Here is a 20,582-nt window from a genome sequence, read left to right as displayed (position 1 = left end):
TGAAATTAACGTTGTTAAAAGAATAAATGAACCATTGTTCAGTTACTGGTTTGGCCAAGGTAATGAAAGAAATGTATTTGAATGCTCTGCTCAAAGTCCAAGTGTATATGACGTAACTACTGGATGGCAGTGTATGTCTAATGGAGAAGAAAAACAGTGCCAAGAGCACAGCATAGCAGAAAGATGCCAGCCAAACATGGAGGTGACTTCTAAGTAGGGATTCCACAATGTAAAAGAAATACAAATATCTAGACCTATGACTTTTAATGAAAGTTAAAAATGGTGAGTAGTTCATGTATTTTTGTCTATTATTCAAATCAATGTTTTTTACTGAGTGATTTGTTTTTGTACCACTAGAAGGCACACAATATTATACACTGTCCATTCTAATGACTGCACAAGCTAACAGACTACAGTATAAGTCTTATTTAAAAAGGGAGGATAAGGTATTTTTCTGCTCCGTCGGCATTTGTGTTATGTATCTAAATTAATAAAATAAAGGTTTAAAATGATTCTACGGCATTGCTGGTATTAACACGTTTAGCACGAGCTAGTAGACGTATTTAATGCTAGTTTTGTTAGCACGTATGGCAAAAGTTAGCATACTTATAAGTATGTAAGCGATTTAAGCATTTGTTTTTATTTTCACGTTTAACTGGGAGTGGAAATGAATAACTTGAAGAGAGTATTCAGAATATTTCGGGAAATATCTTGACAATTGGATCCAGTTCTGATATTACGTCCCACAGCTAAAGATTCAAATTTAAATTAATTAGCATTAGTATTTTAATGAGTACTGAGGCTCAAAATGCTGGCGTACTCAGTCTTGTCCCACATCACAAAATTTGCATTTAAAAATTCTGCAATCGTGCATTGAAATCAACATGGATGATCTTTTAACGAATGCAAGTTTGAATGTATTGTTGATAAAAACGTTCAAGATGCACCGAAATTAATGTCTATGTGTTTCTTTTTAATTTTTAATCCACTCTAGATGCAAATCCAGCATTGTTTTGTCAGTCAGCGACATAAACAAGAACAGAAAGTACCTGCCCCCCGTTGCAAAGGAATCAACGATGTGCAACCACACGAATAAACACGCACAAATCGTACAAATCGAGCATATTGCTTTGAAACAATACACGTAAAAAGGAAGATTTTGTGTCAACGACGAATGATTAAACGTAACAATGTTGTTATTGCAGCACTCTGCGTCCTCTGCACCGTGCAATATTTTACACACGGCGAGGGGGAGGGAAACATGGAGTGTCATAAAAATAAAATTTAATAAATCACCGTCTTACCTTTATCTTGACTAGCGCAAATGCTTTCCTCCTCTTTGGGGTTTGCAACCTGTGTTATGATGGACGTGTTGTCCATGGAAAAAGCGAGATGTGGCGCGCCTTCTGGGGGGGGCGACACCGTTGTTATTCCTCGGCGAACATGACTGTGTCAGCGAGTCGACTACAATTCCCAGGAGGCTTTGTGCTTGGGCCGCCGCATCATGACACGTTCATGTGTGTGGGTGGCATGGCAACACTTGAGTGGGGTGGGGGAATTACATGGGGGTAGGAAGAAAATGAAACAAGAAAGGGTCCGTCCCGAGCCTGCGACTCCCGTGGTCTGACCACGGACTGTGTGATTTGTTACCACGTCCACAGCCGAGTGGCGGCAAACGGAGTCCCGCCACTGAGTAAAGGCACGCCTCCTAGGAAACACCCACCCAGTATGACAACTGTGGGAAACCTGTGGGCTGCGGGCCATTTCGGTTCATGCAACAACAACATAATTTCCAGTGGGTATCACAAGCCCCTCTTATACGTACATTTATATATATATATATATATATATATATATATATATATATATATATATATATATATATATATATATATATATATATATATATATATATACATCAATTTCACGTGAATTGGCCGGTCCAAATTGTCCCTATGTGTGAATGAGCGAGTGAGTTGTCTGTCCCCGTGTGCCCTGCTATTGGCTGGCAACCAGTTCAGGGTGTCCCCTGCCCACTGCCCGATGATTGCTGGGATGGGCTCCAGCCCCCCCGCGACCCAACTGAGGATAAGCGGTGCGGCTAATGAGATGAGATGAGATTATATATATATATATATATGAGATTATATTTATATATATATATATATATATATATATATATATATATATATATATATCTCATCTCATCTCATTAGCCGCACCGCCTATCCTCAGTAGGGTCGCGGGGGTGCTGGAGCCCATCCCAGCAATCATCGGGCAGTGCATATATATATATATATATATATATATATATATATATATATATATATATATATATATATATATATATATATATATATATATATATATATATATATATATATATTTTATTTTTATTTTTTTTTTTTAATTTATTTTTTTTTGTCCATGCCCCATGTTGCTGAGGTCCAGGGTTCAATTCCAGCCACCGCGGTGTCCCAGTATGCTCTCCTGGTGCCTGTGTAAGTTTCCTCCACGTGGTCCATTACAAAAACATGCTGATGATGTTAATTGGTGGGTCCAAATTGGTGTGAATGAGCAGGTGAGTTGTCCGTCTCAGTATGCCCCTCGACTGGCTGGCAACCAATTGAGGGTGTCTCTTGCCCATTCCCCGAAGACGGCTGTGATGGGCTCCAGCTCCCTCTATGACCCTAGTGAAGATAAGCAGCCCAGTTATAGATATATTGTATTCAGAGCATAATTTACACCACACAATTTTATTGCATGCGCCAAGCATGTTATGTATGTTTCCGTCCACCTGACGGCCTGGTCAAAGAAATAAATCATTTTGAAGCCCCTTCGTTTTGGTGAAACATTTCCATGCAGGACTTCACTGCTTTATGGGGCTTTATTAGGTGACACTGAACCCCTAATGCCCCTCATAAGCAGGTTGGCGTTGCCGCTATTGGTGTGTGAGTGTGTGTGTAAATGGGGAAGTGTGAAGCACATTGTAAAGCACTTTGGGAGGTCTTCAGTGACTTGAAAAGCGCTATATAAAAGCAGACCATTTACCATTTATTTTGCCATCACTAGCACTGATTTCAGAGCACAGTCAGTTTGAGACAAGGCTGCATTTTCTCTCCAATAGTGATAGCAAAATGAAGCCCCATAAAACAGTAAAGCCCTGCAGGGAAATACACCACATAGTCCACACGCGAAAGGGCTTCAAGATGTTTCATTTCCTCAACTACGCTATCATGTGGACAGAAAAATATATAACATGCTTGGTGCATGCAATTAAACTGTGGGGTGTAAAATATGCTAAGAGAGTGATATAGTAAGAGTGTACCATGAGTTGTTCTATTTTACTTTTTGCTTATGCAACAAGTGAAAAAGTGAAATAAGCAGGTAAAACACAGAGCTTATTTATTTTTATCTAAAAAAACAATACTTTTTGCAAAGTTATTGGACAGTGAATTTCACCTGCTAATGAAAAAAAGGATTTCACATAGAAAAGGTGACTCACGGTTCATGAACCACTCATTTAAAATACTCAGCACAGGCTTCTAGGATTGGAGCCGAGGAGCACATCACTACTCTACAACTTCATTCAACATCTCCCGGGAGATGATTGTGACTGGAGCTATGGACCAACATGAAGGTACTTTAACACTGGGCAGAGATGGGCACTCCGGCCCTCGAGAGATGTATGTCCCGCATAATTTTGCAGGTTTCTTTTCTTCTGCTCGGGTGATAAAAAATGATCAGCTCCTGAGCAAGCTGGCAGATTGGAATCACCCGTATTGGAGCAGAGAAACTTTTAAAATCATCCAGGACATACAGTCCTGAAGGACTGGAGTGCCAAAATCTGGCATAGGGGGACGAAACGTCACCAACTTCCATTTCGCTGATGATATTGCCGGACTGGCAGGAGAAGAACAGGAACATAAATATCTGGGTAATCGCTGGAAGAAACCCAGTATAAGATGGAAATCAGGACAGGAAAAATTGCAATTACCAACAACCCTCAAGGTATCACCACAAACATCACCATCAACCACTGGGCACATGAACCTGCCACCAAATGTGAAAATCTCGGATGTGTAATATAGGGGGCCAAACCTGAAAACATGGCTAAGATACCTCAGACCACAGCTGCACTTGCCAGACTCAAACCCATCTGGAGGGACAGGAAAATAGCAGTGATATGTAAACTCTGGTTACTTCCATCTTCCTCTACGCTTGCGAGAAATGGACTCTCAAAGCAAAACTGGAAAAGAAAATCCAGGCCATGGAAATGCGATGCTATAGGCAATCTCCAAGCATCAGCTACGTAGCCCATTTGACAAACAAAACAGTAGGCAACATCATGAGAGGGCACACTGGACCCTACCAAGAACTGTTGTCAACTGTGCGCAGAGGAAAAGGGCAGTGGTATGGTCACTTCACAACATCATCAGAACTGAGAAATATTGTTCTCTAGGGCACAGTCCGGGGGCAGTAGCAGAGGTGAACTAAAAAAGAACTGGGCCGACAACACCAAGGGACTGGGTGCCAACTTTGCCACGACCCAAAAACAGGCCATGACCCGACTACAGTGGACATAGCTATGGAGAGTTGTAACTATTGTATTGGAACACATATAAGCTCCAATAAAACTACTAAAGCTACTTCACTTGCAACATTTCAAACAGACCTTGTCTTCTTTATGACAGCTCATCTTAAAATTTCAGCCTCCTCCCCTGCCGGCTGCCATCCTCATCAACAAACATTATTCATATTGCCTCGTTTTGGGAGATCATAGAGTCCAAAGTGCTCTCCTGGTCCACTGCCAGCAGGCACAACTTCCAAGTTCACCTTACCTGTCCGTCACTTTAATGGGGCTCAGGTCCAACCGGCCATGAACTGACCCCACCTTAGCGTTTAATGGAGGAAGCCGTTACTACCGTATAGCCGCTAACGTGTGAAACGGAGCCAGAGGGTCAAGTTTAATAAATACGACATGAAAATTGTCTCAAGAACAATTATCCATCTAGAAGTAATCTGCAGGCTAATAACAAAAGGACAGGGAAAGGTAATACCAATATTATGTGTTCGTATCAGTGGTGATACTAATTGGTATTGGTACTGTACTTGTGTATTAGCCATTTAACACTAAGGAATCAGAAATTATACAAATACTAAATATGAATAAATACAGAAAAATATTATGTCATAATTTTAAAAATGTGAGTCTTTTTTTGCACAGGGATGTTAATTTTAAATCGCTCTTTTTCCTAAGCTGGGTGAGCGGACTTTCCTTGATTAATTATTAAAGTAAATTCCGTTGTGATATTTTCTTTGATAGGACACAGATGATTAGGCTTGTTATCTTCAAGCACGTGGTGTGCTCGCAGACGCCTTGAATATTTTATGTATGATGTAGATTAGTACAAATCCTTTCCAGCGGGCTTTTGCTCACATAAAAGGTTGAATAGAAAATACAACAGGATAGTGTTTATTGTCATTGATCATACATAACACAGTGTAAATTGTTTATGAAATGAAATACAATGAGATAAGTAATGGCACTCCAGGAAAAAACATGTATTAAGGAATTGAAAGATGAAAATAGAATTGAAAATCATTTGAAGATAGATAGGAAATAGACTGACCTAAATTGTATGTACATCAAACAATAGCTGTAAGAACCAGAACAGATGGTAGACCCAAACACGTAACGTTTCACACAAAGCTTTATTGTAGAATCGAGGAAGTCAGGTGAGGGAAACAAATGACAGTGGTCCGGTGCTCGTTGGGCAGGAGGAGTTCACGGGATCGGAGCGTGGTCGGAATGCAGAAACGAGTGGAGTTGCTGTGACGGGCGATCGGAGCGTGATCGATGTGCCAAAACAGGTCAAGTAGCCGGGGACAATCGGGAAGTCGGGGACAGACGATCAGGATACAGGTGAGGACGGGACAGACGGGAGCCAGAGTCAAATAGTGCTTGACTTGCGAATGCAGAGGTTCGCTGACCGACTGACAAGGAGTGAATGGAGTACTAAGTTTAAATAGGAGGGGAATCAATCAGGCAACAAGCAGCAGTTGCCGCCCAACAAGCGGGCATAGGCGAGGGCAATGAGTAATCATGTCAATAGCGCAAGGACACAGGTACATATTGGACTCTATTTTTGATTGGTAAATTGATCATAATACGTTATATATGTATTATTTTTAAACACTAATTTATTTACAATGCTCATATAAATTGGTTTCCAATGTATAACTGCTTTTAAAAATACAATGGAGGCAGGTGGAGTCTAAGCAAAACATGTCTTTATCTTTAAAAAGACACTAAAGACACAAAAATTTGACCACTAGATGACTGTGTATTGTGTGTAACTAAAAAACAAGTGCTACAAAGCATAAAGAAGAAAAAAAACTACGTAGACTCAAAGACCAAACCACACAAATTCTTGCCGAGCGTTTTACAAGGTTTTTTTGTTGTTGGCGTACCCATAGCAGCAAGATGGTGGAATATCATGACAGCTCCCTTCAGGTGAGCCACATGTATAATAAGTGCAAAGTGCTTGACCTAAGAGTGTTTTTTATTTTAACTAAAAAAAGTATTTTTATGCAACAATTGAGGGTCAATTTTAGGTTCAGGGCTTTTGGAGTGCTGAGCACCCAGTTTCTGGCTGGTTAAATTTATTTTTCCATTTCACTTAATGTGATTTAGGATCATTCAACACTGTTCAGGAGAGTCACTTTCTATTTGTGAACATTACTTTACACTTTGTGGTTAGCAGAAAAAACATTACTACGCCATGCCCAGTTTTTACTCATTCAATTCTAATAGAGAACACATACACATACAGAAGAAGCATTTTTTTGGTTTGAACAAATTTATTGACACTAAAAACAGAAAACAATCATGACAATCTCAACAGCAATTAAGCACATTCACAATATTATATTCCAATATTACGTAAGCATGTAACTTATTAAACAATGTTGCATTCTATTTAACACAATATAATTATGTCCATCCATCCATTATCTGCACCGCTTATCCTCAGTAGGGTCGCGGGTTGCTGGAGCCCATCTCAGCTATCTTCGGGCAGTGGGCATGGGACACCCTGAACTGGTTGCCAGCCAATCGCAGGGCACACAGGGACAGACAACTCATTCGCTCATTCACACCTAGGGACAATTTGGACCGTCCAATCAACCTGACATGCATGTATTTGGATTGTGGGAGGAAACTGGAGTGCCTGGAGGAAACCCACGCAGGCACGGGGAGAACATGCAAACTCCACATGGGGAGTTTGCGGTAACACGACTTGAACCCTGAACCTCTGCACCGTGGGGCTACGCGCTACCCACCCAGCCGCCGTGCTGACAATATAATTCCACTTTACACTATACGGATGAAGTGTTGAGGGTTGCAAACGTCTCTTTCATTTGCCATCACAAGCAGGTGATGGAGTCTGTTTTGACCAGTATGCCAAGTATGGAGTAGGCGCAATGAACTGAAAGACCTTTTGCAGCTACAGCTGCTTATTTGAATTGTTAGGCAAATCTGAATAACTGGTCCCCGGTTCGAGACCCGGTGGAAACGTTTGTTGGCCTGGAGAGGGATGGGCGCCATCATGCTGCACTTGTCCAAGACACACCTCAGGAAATGGTGCCCCTACGACCCCTAGTGGTTAAGGGATCCAAAATGACATGAATAATAGTCATCAGCATCAATTCACAACTTTATTTTTAAGTAGTGAATTGTTTATAGATAATCCATCAAAATGTGATGATAATGTGGTCAATTGATGAGGAAAAAAATATAAATTATCAGAATACATCTCGAATTTTATTCCGGATGGGATGCTTTTAACTTCAAACTCAATTTTACAGAGGGCCAGAAGTCAAACCACACCTTTGGTCGCGGGCCGAACAAGATACATCTTTATTGAATACACTTTCCTTTAAAAATAATAATAACAAATATTAATTTAAAACAGTCAGGAATATTATTCCAGAATAAACAAAGTTAAACATTAAATTACTGCTCTCCAAAATATGAAAAAACGGAAAATATAAAAAAAAATTGTGCTTTTCTCTTTGGGAATTTGCTTTAGTGAAAAACATCTTCATATTGTTCTTTAACTCTTCAACTTTCTGTATCTTTTCTCTGGAATCAAGGTTTTTCAGCTTACTCTGAAGTTTTGTCTTGTAGTGCCGTTTGGTTTTATATTAAATTCCTTAATTACGGCCTCAAAATCTCCACATATAAGACACACGGGTTTACCGGCAATGTCATTTAACATAATTTTCTCGGCCATTATGGTTTTTAGTATCCGAGTATAATTTGAAAGTTATCAGGGTTTCATAGACTCGGGCCATTATAGTAGATGTACGCCGGGCCGGATGTGGCCTGCGGGCCGTGAGTTGGACTAATGTGGTTTATGTTATGCTTATCTGTGAGTCTGTGCAATAGTGGTGGTGCTGGTGATGACCACACGCATAGCTTACACATACTCAACAATTGGTTGATCATTGTTGAATTTGATTCAATGCAGCTTAAACTGAAGACTTATAGCTGATGACAACCAAGTCATGGTATTGGGTGGTGAAATTGTTGTTCAACATAACCACTGATCAACATATTCTTAACCAGGGCCGGCCCGAGCCTTCCTGGGGCCCTAAGCAGAATTTGATTTGGGGGCTCCCTATTATTTGATCTTTTGAATACCTACGATGATAACTCATTCGATGCTCTACTCCAGGGGTGGGTAACTATTTGGAGTCAGGGGCCACATTGGGTTCGAAAATTTGGCCAAGGGGCCCACCTGGAGACCCATCCAATGTTTTCGTTTATGAATAAATATCTTGCAGACAGTTACATGTTATATTTCGATCAGTCTCACCAAATTGGGTTTGAAACAATCACAATTAAAGCAAAATTGTCACGTCCAGAACAAATGGTAGACCCAATCGCGTAACGTTTCTCACAAGTTTATTGAGATGGAGAGAGGAAAGGCTGCGCCCACGATCTGGTGCTCGCTAGACGCGGGAAGCATGTCGCTCTTGCTCTGGGATTGTGATCCGAATATGGAAGTGGCATGACAAAAATCATATATTGGGTCCCTGTTTTAAGCACTTCATTTGATATTCAGTTTTGAAGTATTACTGTAGTTTTATTTTATTTTGTGTTTCCGCAGTCAGATTTTTGTTGAAGTTCAGTAGTTCTTTTGTTTTAGATCTGTAGCACAGTATTTTCTAGTATTACAGTAGTATTACAAAAGTTTAAGATGGGGCAGGAGAGGGAGCGGTGCTGGGAACCTAACGGACTTAACTTTATTTTCCTTTTTTTCTTAAATCTAACGTTTTTTATCTTACTCAAGCCTATCCTTTCCTTATTAAGGAAAGTAGTTTAACAATTCTATAATTTTGGGGGGTACTTGGGTTGAATTTAAAACAGGCTAGTTCCGCGCATGGGATAGTTTATGTATTTATTGCAAAATATTCATTTCAATTTCGTTTTTTTTCAATGGGTGAAGTTTTTCACCCCTAAGAGATACTAGATGTTACACAATTTTCCTTTAACGTTGAAAACGCTCCGTAACTGGCGGCACAGCAGCTGAGTGTTTAGTGGGTCCGTGGCACAGTGTCATGGGATCAAACCTTCCTGTGGGAGTTTGCATGTTCTCCCCGAGTTTGCGTGGGTTTCCTCAGGGCACTCCAGTTTCCTCCCACATTCCAAAAATATGCATGTCAGGTTAACTGGCCAGTGCAAATTGTCCCTAGGTGTGAATGAGCAAGTGATTTTTCCGTCTTTATGTCCCTTGCGACTGGCTGGCAACCAGTTCACTCCCTTAGAATAGAAGGGATGGGCTCCATCGTCCTCGCGACCCTACTGAGGATAAGCGGTGTAGATAATAGATGGACACTCCGTAAATATGACGTTCTGAGACGCAACAGTTTGTTTCGATATACGTGCAGCTTCGACTCCGGTAACGCGGTAAACAGAAGACCGTACCTTTACACGTAATGATAGCGACATCTAGTGGAAAATATTTGAAAACGCATATAATCCTAAATTTTCTTCCTCCAAACAAAACATACAATACTTTGCAAAACGATACGAAACACAAAAGAGAAAATTCTTGTATTTTTTATTAATTAAATTGTCACATATAATATTTTGTAACAATTCTGCAGACGATTTTCTCCCTTTTACCGAAACGAATGTGCGAGTGGCGTACGCGAACGATATTTACTTCCTCCCGAAGCGATTTCATCATTCAAGTCTTCTCGCATTACCGGTCGTCCATGCTTGTTCTTCAACGCAGGGCTGCTGCATTGGCACTGCTGAGGACCACCCCCGACCTTCCCTCCCTCCTCTCGGCGTCGCAGGTCCGGCCTGTGTGCTTCGATCGACTCCAGAACCGGCCTCTTTCCACGTCGGCCTGCCTTTTCAAGAGGAGCAAGAAGACGAGCCGGTGGCAGCAGCTGCAACTGGAAGAAGGACGTGCGACCATGAACGGCGACATGGAGCAAATTCTCGCCCCTTTGAGGCTGGCTGTAAAGGAACAAGTAAGCGCCTTTTTAATTTTTCTCAGGGATAATATATTTCTATAGCGACATCTAATTTAGCTTCAAAAAGTAAACTCAGCCCTGTCTAAGACTTCTGCTCTTCCAAGTAGCTTTAATGCTAACAGGCTAGCAGACATGTCTGCGCCCTTTGCCACGTTTCATCTCTGGGTTCTGCTGAGGATTTAAACAGGGTGTGGTCTTCAGAATAGGGAAATGAGAATTTTTGGCGCATTAAATAAGAGTTTGGGGTTTTGGATGCATGCATTAAATTCAGCTCGGTATAAGCGTTGTGCAAATGCATCTGTGGTGGATGCTAAAGTTGGGTTCAATTGACAAAACCTCATATCATGCAACTTTTACACAATGCAATTTTATTTTGTGTAAACAACTCAGATAATCAAAGAATTACTTTTCAATGGTGCAAATAGCTACCAGTTTGATATGCATTTCTAAATGAACAACTTATCCTGTTGTTCCTATGTTTCTATTATGTTATTACCAGGCCTTAACTAGTGAGTATGGCAAAATAGGCTTAGTCACGCACTAAAACGTCTCCCTTGTGCCAGGATACAGTGAATGTGTGTTTAAAGACACTGATCATGTCATTTATTATGCATGCCAGTGAGAAATGTAATTTCCTAGGAATTCACAATGTACCAGCACTTGTGTGCTATTTTCTGAACCTGTCCAGGGATACTCTGATGTTCTGGTGCCCATGAGCACCACATTGGTGACCCTTGACTTTCATCTCCACTTTGTTAACTCAAATCCATATGTGACAATACTGACAATAGGTAGCAATACCGATTTTTACCTCCTTATCTAATTCTTTAGGGGGATCTGGTGCGCCAAATGAAGCAGGACGGCGCCCCCGACGTGGACGTTACCAAAGCGGTGGCAGAACTCAAAGCAAGGAAACGGAACCTGGAGGCCAAGGTACGACAATCAAACGCTCTTTGTTTTCTATCCAGATTAAGTGACAGGATTTTTTTTACTGTAGGAGTTGGCGTTGCAACCCAAAGACGACATTGTGGACAGAACCAAGATGGAGGACACTTTGAAGAGACGTTTCTTCTATGACCAGGCCTTTGCCATCTACGGCGGTAAGATTCTTACTATTATTTTAGGGTGGTCAGATGTGTGTGACCTTGTGATATTTCCCGTCAGGCGTTAGTGGTTTATACGACTTTGGGCCAGTGGGCTGTGCCTTGAAGAACAACATTCTGCAGGCCTGGAGGCAGCACTTTATCCAGGAGGAGCAGATCCTGGAGATTGACTGCACCATGCTAACACCCGAGCCCATCCTGAAGTGAGCCAAAGCATCCAAGCAATTCCCGATTGTGATTTTTTTTTTTTCCTCGCCTGGTGGTTCCTAAATTTGGTTTCAAAGCGCCAAACTTTAGGTTATTTTTTTACAGGCGTATATTGATTCTGCAATTTTATGCATGGAGGCTGTCATTATTGCAGACGTCCATAGCCCGGTTGCAGATACAATCCGTCAACTTCACAACACAAGCAATGCGCCAAAACTCAGGGAGACCGATTCAACGTTTTTTGTTTGTGCTAACAGGACATCGGGACATGTGGACAAGTTTGCTGATTATATGGTGAAAGATGTAAAGAATGGCGAGTGCTTTAGGGCTGACCATCTCCTGAAAGGTGCTTTCTTTATTTTCATACATCATCTTTTAAAGTCAACATTCAGCATTTATTCCGTTTTACCAGTATTCATGTGCATCAAAAACACTTTGTCTTCTACAGCTCAAAATCGCAATGACGTCCTTTTCTATTTCAAAAACTAATGTTGATGTGGTCTTCTTCTGAAGCAAAAAACTAGTATTGCAGCGTTCCTTTTGATCTAAACTCGGTGTAGTTTTTTTGTGTGTGTTGTATTTGACTTGTAAGCAAAAAATTGCGTTAATTTTTTGGGGTGAATCTGGACTTGAATTTTATGCTCAAATTTTGCATTGTTTCACGTAGTGGAGTAGAGCAATGAGTTAAAATCTATGCGTCTTCTTTTGAGGCAAAAAATTATCGTCTTCTAATCAGATAAATAGCATCATGTTATTTCATAGATAGTTATTGTCTTGTCGCCAAATTTGCCTTGTGGGTTTTATTTTTTTATTTTTTTCTCAAGCGCCCAAAACTAGCGTTGCCCTTTTAGCCAAAACATGGAGTCTGGTTCTTCAGGCCTAAAATCTGAATGTCTTCTAGGAACTAGCATCATTTACACAAAAAATGGCATCAGACTGTCCATTTGCCTGGTTAGCTAATGTTTGGTGTCCTTTGTTAGAAATTGGCTCTTTATTCACTTTGAGTCATTGTTTGTCATCCTCTATGATAAAAGCTTGCATTGTCGTCTCCAGCGTAGAAATCGAGCGCTGCCCTTTTGTACTGCGGTGAAAACTTGCATCTTCGTTGTCATTTTGGGATAAAAACTAGTTTTGGCATTGTTGACCTCTACCATAAACTGGCGTTACTACTAGTGTTGAAATAGACGCAGACCTTTATTTGTTTCATTGTTCTAATTTAATCGCCTTGACCGCCTTCTTCATGTATCATTCCGTAGCGCATCTCCAGAAAATGATGTCCGACAAGAAATGTAGCGCAGAGAAGAAGGCTGAGATGGAGGAGGTCATCACACAGGTGCGACCGGAACCTTCTGAAAAGGTTCTGCTTTGGATGACATGACCAACCCTGTGTTTTTATTTTGCAGATGGACAACTACACTCAACAAGAGCTGACTGACCTCTTTGTCAAGTACAGTGTCAAGTCCCCTACCACAGGAAATGACCTTACGCCTCCCATCTCGTTCAACCTCATGTTCCAGACCTCCATTGGGCCGGGAGGGAATATGCCAGGGTATAAAGAGAGCAAAGATATATTTATATATCTACAAATAATTGTTAGTGTTAAAAACAGTGTTTTTAATTTGTAGCTATCTGAGACCCGAAACTGCTCAGGGAATCTTCCTCAACTTCAAGCGGCTTTTGGAGTTCAACCAGGGAAAACTCCCATTCGCCGCCGCTCAGATCGGAAACTCCTTCAGGAACGAAATCTCGCCTCGCTCCGGACTCATTCGCGTCAGGTAAGGAAGCACCTGCATCCCAGAATATTTTTACCATTGACGTTTGGATCGTCCACCTAACAGAGAGTTTACCATGGCTGAAATCGAGCACTTTGTGGACCCAAGTGAGAAAATCCACCCCAAGTTCTCTAATGTGGCCAACCTGGACATCCTCTTGTACTCCTCTAAGGCGCAGACCAGCGGCCAATCGGCTCACATCATGAGGCTTGGAGATGCTGTAGAGCAGGTAGGATGGATTGAATTCTTTTTTTTTTTTAACACGGTGCAGTGTTTTGCCAAAATGTAATATTTTAAAATCATAATACAATTTCTGAATGAGAATAATCAGGCAAAAAGCTCCTCAACCTCAAAATAGTGATTACTATAGTCTTTTAAGAGCTGAGAAAATGTAGTCTGTTGTTTAAAATAGGAGACGAGAGATGTTTTATTGTTGTTTTTTTTAATTGTTTACTTTGAAATATGATTTTCTGAAGGCCGAAGTAAAATTAAATCTCCAACGTTGCGATTTTGTTTTAAAACCGCAAGTTTGGATTCAGCTAGAAGTGAAAGGATGAGGATTGGGCGTGTATGATACCAGTTTAATTTAATATTTGTGTTTGCTGCCCTCCAGTGACCACTTTACGACCTGGGACTACAAATCCCAGGGAAAATTAATTTAATGCAATTTTGAAAAATATTACATTGGGATTTAGGAGTATCAGTATTTAAAGGGGTGTGATAATGAGACTGAAGAGTTGAGTGTCTTAAAAGGGATTATCGAACATCCTAAATCAAGATATTTCAAAATTATGCGAAACTGTATTTTTAATAATTAGCCAAACACTTTTAAAATTAATATAAATTGTCTGGATGCTCAGAATTGATCCTCACATCCAATAAAATTTACAATACATCTGACCTAAATTCATATTTGTTTTAAAAAAATGCCTAAAAAATGGTTTACTTTGTTTCCTTATTTTAAAGCCCAAACCAGTTGCTGAATAAATTATGTTGGTGCATGTGCTGTAATGGCAAAAATAAAAATTAAAAGGAGTTTCATCTTTTAATTTAAATAACAATCTACAAATTAATTGATAACTGAAATATGAGTTGGTGGCAGAATTGTATTTGAATTTATTATTTTGTGATGCTATTGCTAACATCCAGGATGTCAATTGTGACTGAAAAAACATGTCCTCTTTCTACTTTCATTAGGGTGTGATCAATAACTCCGTCCTGGGGTATTTCATTGGTAGAATCTACCTCTATCTCACGAAAGTTGGAATCGCCAAAGACAAGCTTCGCTTCCGCCAGCACATGGATAACGAGATGGCACATTACGCCTGCGACTGCTGGGATGCCGAAACCAAAACTTCCTATGTACGTCCCCTCGGGATGCACGATTTGGGGGGAGGAAAATCTATAGGGGATTTTTCAGACCAGTATTGCAATTTTGATACAATTTTCGATTTTTAAAGAAAAGTGCATTCTCTATGCTAGTTTTGTGTTTTTTTGTGAATATTTAATCATACTGACATTCTTTAACCTCAAGAAAATCGCACCCTCTTTTGGGGAGCATTTTTAGGGTTGCTGTCACACGAAGCTCACACGTGGGTGTGTACTAGGATAGCACCCTGCTTGCCAACCTTTACTCTTAAACCCGAGCTATGACAATTATTGTTTGCCAAACACTCAATTAATCAAAGGGTGGGGGAAAAAACGCTAACATGGAACTACAAATCTTTGAAAAAACACAGCGTCTTGCAATTACACAATTGCACTACACCATATCACAATATGGACTAGATTTCAGTTAATCGTGCACCCCCCATGTTCCTGCGGGCTGCCTTTAATTTGGCAAGTTATAGCCAACTTTGTTCTGGCCCTTTCCCCACAGGGCTGGATCGAAATTGTGGGCTGCGCCGACCGTTCCTGCTTTGATTTGAAATGCCACGCCCAAGCCACCAAGGTGCCCCTGGTAGCCGAGAAGCCGCTTAAAGAACCCATATCCTTTTTCTAAACGTTTTTTACAATCGTCTCACCTCGACTTTGGAGAGGCTCCTTAATGCCACTGCACAAAGTTGTCAACGTGGTCCAGTTTGAGCCCAACAAAGGAATCATCGGAAAGGCTTACAAGAAGGATGCCAAGGTGGCCATGGAGTACTTGGCAACGTGCGACGAAAGCGTTATCGCCGAAAAGGAGCGGCTCCTTAACGAAGCTGGGTAAGTTGCCCCCACCGCCAAAAAAAGAGAAGTTTTTGGTATCTGAACTGCCCCCGTCACCCTCAGGGAGTTCACCATCGAGGCGGAGGGGAAGACCTTCAAACTGACCAAAGACATGGTTGCTGTCAAACGCTTCCAGAAGACTTTGCACGGTGAGGGCTAATTTTATATGATAAAGGAAGGGACGTACTGAAAGTGTTTGTTTTTCTGAAGTGGAGGAAGTGGTTCCCAACGTCATTGAGCCGTCGTTCGGAATCGGGAGGATCATGTACACAATCTTTGAGCACACGTTCCGTATCAGAGACGGCGATGAGCAAAGGACGGTAAGGATGACTTGTGTCCTGCAATGGACAATAGAATAAGCTTTATACTTCAAAGCTACATAGCTTATTTCCCTCCTATTTTTAAAATGTATTCATTGTTCCATATTTTATGGCTATTTAAATCTTACCCTTCTTCTCCCCACTCAGTTCTTCAGTTTCCCAGCGACTGTGGCCCCATACAAGTGCTCTGTTCTGCCTCTCAGTCAAAATCAGGAGTTTGTACCCTTTGTTAAAGAGCTCTGTAAGTAAGAAAATCCTAAAAATATTTAAAATAACTTTCCTGGTTGTAAATCGTTATTTTAATAGTTTCAACTTCTTGCATTGGTAGGTAAATATTAACACAATTTTTAACACATGTGCGTCTTATCCTAAGGTCATAAATAATCATGAGCATGTAATTAAATAAGGAGATATTCTCTAGGCAACGAAGACACATTTTGACTATCTTTTACCATTTTTATTCTTCTGTGAACATAAGAACGCAGGAAACTTCAATAAATTGTTCAACGGTAAAATGTTTTGCTTCCAATTTAGTTGTGTTGATTACTTAACTACTAATGGTTTAAAAATGGCTTCTTTAATATGTACTCTTCAAAATTAATCAGCCAATTACTGTATTTCCAAGGCCAATAAGGTGCACTTATGAATTTGTCATTTTTTTTGTATTCTTAAGTTGGCCTTGAACACATGTCTTCCAATGAGCTTTGTGAAATAGGTAAATGAGGAAAGAGTTTAGCACATGTGTGTAGAACAAATTTTCACCCCAGTCCCGCCAAGTTTTTCCATTTTTACAATTATAATTTTAAAATTGAATCGTTACCTTCTGTGCTTTTGGATTATGATGCACACCTTTGAACTTTTGGGAAATGTGGGGGTTTTATGGGCGCCTTAAGGTCCATGAATCAGTTATATAAATATGATTTTGTTAAAGAATTAAATTTTCTTTTATTTGTTATACATTTTTAAGAACATTGATTGCCTCGAGATGTGGGACCCCTCGTCAACGATGCATGCCTCTCCCCTCATTTCAGCCGAAGCCATGACCAGAAACGGCGTTTCCCACAAAGTGGATGACTCTGCGGGCTCCATCGGGAGGCGCTACGCCCGGACGGACGAGATCGGAGTAGCGTTCGGCATCACAATCGACTTCGACACGGTTAACAAGACGCCACACACGGCCACCCTGAGGGACCGTGACTCTATGAGGCAGATCCGAGCTGAGGTGAGGAACGCTCACAAGCGGCGCTATGTTCGCAATCTTGTAAATTAGACCCTTTAAGTAGCTTTTTCTTTTCATTTCATTTCACGAGTTTAAATTTACCAGGGTTCCCGTGGATACTTTTTCTTAAAATGCATTGAAAACATTCCAAAAATAAGGCCCTAATGGGCAATAAAATGTCTTCAATCCAATTTTTCTTAAAAAAAAGTGAACACAGTAATAAGATTTTAATTTTTTTGAACTAAAAAGATTAAGTAAAAAATTTTCTGTCGTCTTCAACAAATTGAAATAAAAAAATACATGTTAATCCCTTAAGCAAGTTTGTCTTTATATATTCCAAATAATTCAATTTTAAAATGTGGTTGAATGTCTAATTATAACTTCATCTGTAGCTTTTATTACGTGATAGGTATTTTAAGGTGAAAATAGTCACCAAAAAATGTAGGCACTAGTCAAATGTTTCTTCGTTCTCTGCCACTTAAGGCTATAAGATCAGAGGTGTCAAACTTATTTTGGCTAGGGGGCACATAGTAGAAGGAAAAACACTCATGGGTGGTGAACTAGTGTACTAATGGCATAAAACGTATGTAATAGTTTTAGGGTTGGGGATTTTAGGAGGCTCACAATTGTGATCATGATTTAGGAGTGTAAGATTTGAATATAAAACGTTATAGGTTTTTCTTTCCTCAAATTAATTAATTAATCTGACCTATGTAATGTGTGTATCCTTGAGATTGTGTTGTATTTAGACACAAATGAGGAGCTATCTATAGAATGTAATTAATAGGGAAGATGAAGGGGTAGGGAAAATAAGCGTGTGCTTCTGACTACCCCTTTTCGAACATGTTATAACATTATTTTGTTGAGTCATTGTTTTGGTCCCGTTTTATTTTAATGTTCGAAATAAAGTTTTCATTCATTCATTCAATGTGTTTTTTCCCCCCACCTCCTAGATTTAATCTCATGTAGTGTTAAAAGCTGTTCTAGTAAAATCCAATTATATATCTTACAGCTACATTTTAACTAAATGGGAACTCATGCAAACTGGAAAGTAACCAAAATAGTACACAAATTTAAATGATTGTTTTAATGATTTCAAATGCTTTTTCTGCTTTTTGATAATGAATATGTTTACCTGACTTTGGGAACTTCACTGTTAGATTTCATATCTATTAATAAAAGGAGCTTAATCTTCTTTAAACATCTGCAAAACACCTATGTGCTTTTTTTAAAATTTCGTATTCTTTAATCCAAAGTATAATTTCCAATCACTGGCGATAAAAAGCAAAGTTTAGTGGCAAAGGATGCGGTTATTGAGACATCCACCCACCACACTTGAGTGCAATCTTATTGCCTTTAACAGCGTGTCTGAGACTTCTGTTTTAAGTTAAGTAAAATCGGGATGGGTGTTTCCTCAAATTTTCTCTAAATGGTTGTCAGTAAATTAGGTTGTGACGCCTGGCCTTGTCGACATCCAGTGGACATATTTATAAGTGCAGGTTATTGTTTGACGTGATGCGGCTTCATTCTTTTGTTGTGATTCTCTCGGCATTGTTTCGGGCTGGAAATAAAAAAATACATGTTAATCAGCCAATTACTGTATTTCCAAGGCCAATAAGGTGCACTTATGAATTTGTCATTTTTTTTGTATTCTTAAGTTGGCCTTGAATACATGTCTTCCTGACTACCCCTTTTCGAACATGTTATAACATTATTTATATGTATTTCTATATATATGTAATGTTGGTGGGCCTGGTCCGGCTTAGGGGCTGTATGTTTAACACACTTGCAAGAGATAAAGATCCCTTTAAGCACAAATTGATTTTCGACGTATAAAGCCGTGAATAGCACTGAATGTATTCAATACAATTACATCTTCGTTCTCAGGTGAGCGAGCTACCGGTGATCATTCGTGATTTGGCAAACGGCACCCTTACCTGGGCGCAAGTAGAGACCAAGTATCCCATCTTTGAAGGACAGGAGACCAGCAAGCGGGAGACAGTGGAGGAATGAAGACCTCCTCACTCTTTTAAGCCTGGAAATAGAAAATAATAAAGACTTGTCGCTTCGGCATCACCGCAAGATCACAATGAAGCTTGTATTGATCACGTCCACAAAGGGGAACTGCATTTCAAACATGAATATCCATTACGTCCTCTGTGTTTTAAAAAGGGAGAAACTGGCAGCAGGTTGCTTCCTGGGCGGGAAGGTGCCCCACGCTGTTACGTTTTTGCAGGCCGACCAGGTTGAGATATTTTATGCGCTCAATAAAAACAGCCAGCACTTACTGGACTTGTGCATATAACTTGCCAATTGGTCTTATTTGCGTGTTTTTAAGTAGAATTCAAAATTCAAAACCACAACCTTAAACTGGTTGTGCTGCTCCAGCAATGATTGACAGGTGACGTTTTGAAATCAGTTTTTACAACCTTTCTTTTATACATTTGAGTGTAAATTTATTTAAGCAAAATGTGATCTTTTTTTTACATTTATACATCAGCTTTGTTCATTTTCATATTTTTAAAAAATATTTTATTTTTTTAGATCTTTAAAATTGCGTAGTTTATTTTATTATGAGTCCATCTGTAGCATTACATGCTTAATATGTATTTTAAAGCTAACACGTTTAAAAATATTAGCTTATTAATAGACTTGCAAGAACACCGAACATATGCATAGACGATGCATGAACTTTTCAGCGCCAGATGTTCCCACCGACATCACACTTTTCCGGTTACCGTGGCAACGCACGAACCATCAAGTAATATTTATTTGTAAAGCCCTTAATCAAAAAGAGTCTCAAAGGGCTGCACAGACCAAAGAGTTTTTGGAAACCACAACACTATTATTACACCATCCCCTGATCTAAGACCTACATGAGGGCAAGGAAAAACTCAAAAACCTCAACATGAGGAAAATGAAGAAACCTTGAGAAGAGACCGCACATGAGGTAATCCTCCTGGGATGACCAGGCTGCAATGAATGTTGCAATAACAAATACATATTGTCAAATCATCCCTCTGCCCCGATGATGACTTCGTTTTTAGAAAGAAAAACACTCAAAGCATTAACCTTCTCTCTTTATCCATATCTTTGTTACTCCGACCACCCTGCTTCGCTACACCTATACTCACCGTACGCAGCCTACACACTTCAATTGCTGGATACAAGAAGCAAGACTAGGAAAGGGGACTTCCTG

At 40.0% G+C, this 20,582-nt stretch overlaps 2 protein-coding genes and 1 non-coding gene across 4 annotated transcripts in view; 2 read left to right on the top strand and 1 right to left on the bottom strand.

Annotated features, from left to right (window-relative positions):
• The window catches only part of ctdspla (CTD (carboxy-terminal domain, RNA polymerase II, polypeptide A) small phosphatase-like a), a 43,345-nt gene extending 41,689 nt beyond the window's left edge, over nt 1–1,656 (bottom strand). For both annotated transcript variants that reach the window (XM_088322467.1, XM_088322468.1), the window contains exon 1: nt 1,305–1,656. In XM_088322467.1, the coding sequence (XP_088178593.1) occupies nt 1,305–1,380 (76 nt within the window). In that variant the 5' untranslated portion in view covers nt 1,381–1,656. The remainder of the gene's footprint in view (nt 1–1,304) is intronic.
• Nucleotides 1,657–10,234: 8,578 nt separating this feature from the next.
• Nucleotides 10,235–19,688, top strand: LOC148348334 (glycine--tRNA ligase-like). Its single transcript, XM_088322399.1, has 17 exons — nt 10,235–10,551; nt 11,386–11,487; nt 11,552–11,654; nt 11,719–11,860; nt 12,122–12,210; nt 13,121–13,197; nt 13,268–13,413; nt 13,490–13,639; nt 13,703–13,865; nt 14,834–14,998; nt 15,516–15,624; nt 15,697–15,841; nt 15,908–15,993; nt 16,055–16,164; nt 16,312–16,405; nt 17,196–17,386; nt 19,271–19,688. Exons 1-17 carry the CDS (start codon nt 10,288–10,290, stop codon nt 19,394–19,396), a joined length of 2,262 nt encoding a protein of 753 aa, XP_088178525.1. The 5' UTR covers nt 10,235–10,287; the 3' UTR covers nt 19,397–19,688.
• LOC148348335 (small nucleolar RNA SNORA84) lies at nt 11,912–12,047 on the top strand. Its single transcript, XR_015847770.1, has one exon. It is a non-coding gene; the product is annotated as a small nucleolar RNA SNORA84 (small nucleolar RNA).
• Nucleotides 19,689–20,582: the final 894 nt, after the last annotated feature.

The sequence above is a fragment of the Urocampus carinirostris genome, chromosome 18 (genome assembly GCF_059441175.1).
Source record: "Urocampus carinirostris isolate Australia breed hairy pipefish chromosome 18, RoL_Ucar_1.0, whole genome shotgun sequence".
In the NCBI taxonomy this organism is placed as follows: Eukaryota; Metazoa; Chordata; class Actinopteri; order Syngnathiformes; family Syngnathidae; genus Urocampus; species Urocampus carinirostris.
Note: the sequence above shows the minus strand (reverse complement) of the source record. Positions and strands in the feature narration are given on the sequence as shown.

Bases quoted from the DNA above. Each gene is read 5' to 3' on its own strand.
- LOC148348334 (XM_088322399.1), top strand. From the start codon at position 10,288: ATGCTTGTTCTTCAACGCAGGGCTGCTGCATTGGCACTGCTGAGGACC. The intron at 13,640-13,702 runs GTAAGGAAGCAC...TCCACCTAACAG, and splicing joins TCCGGACTCATTCGCGTCAG to AGAGTTTACCATGGCTGAAA. The intron at 14,999-15,515 runs GTACGTCCCCTC...CTTTCCCCACAG, and splicing joins CCGAAACCAAAACTTCCTAT to GGCTGGATCGAAATTGTGGG.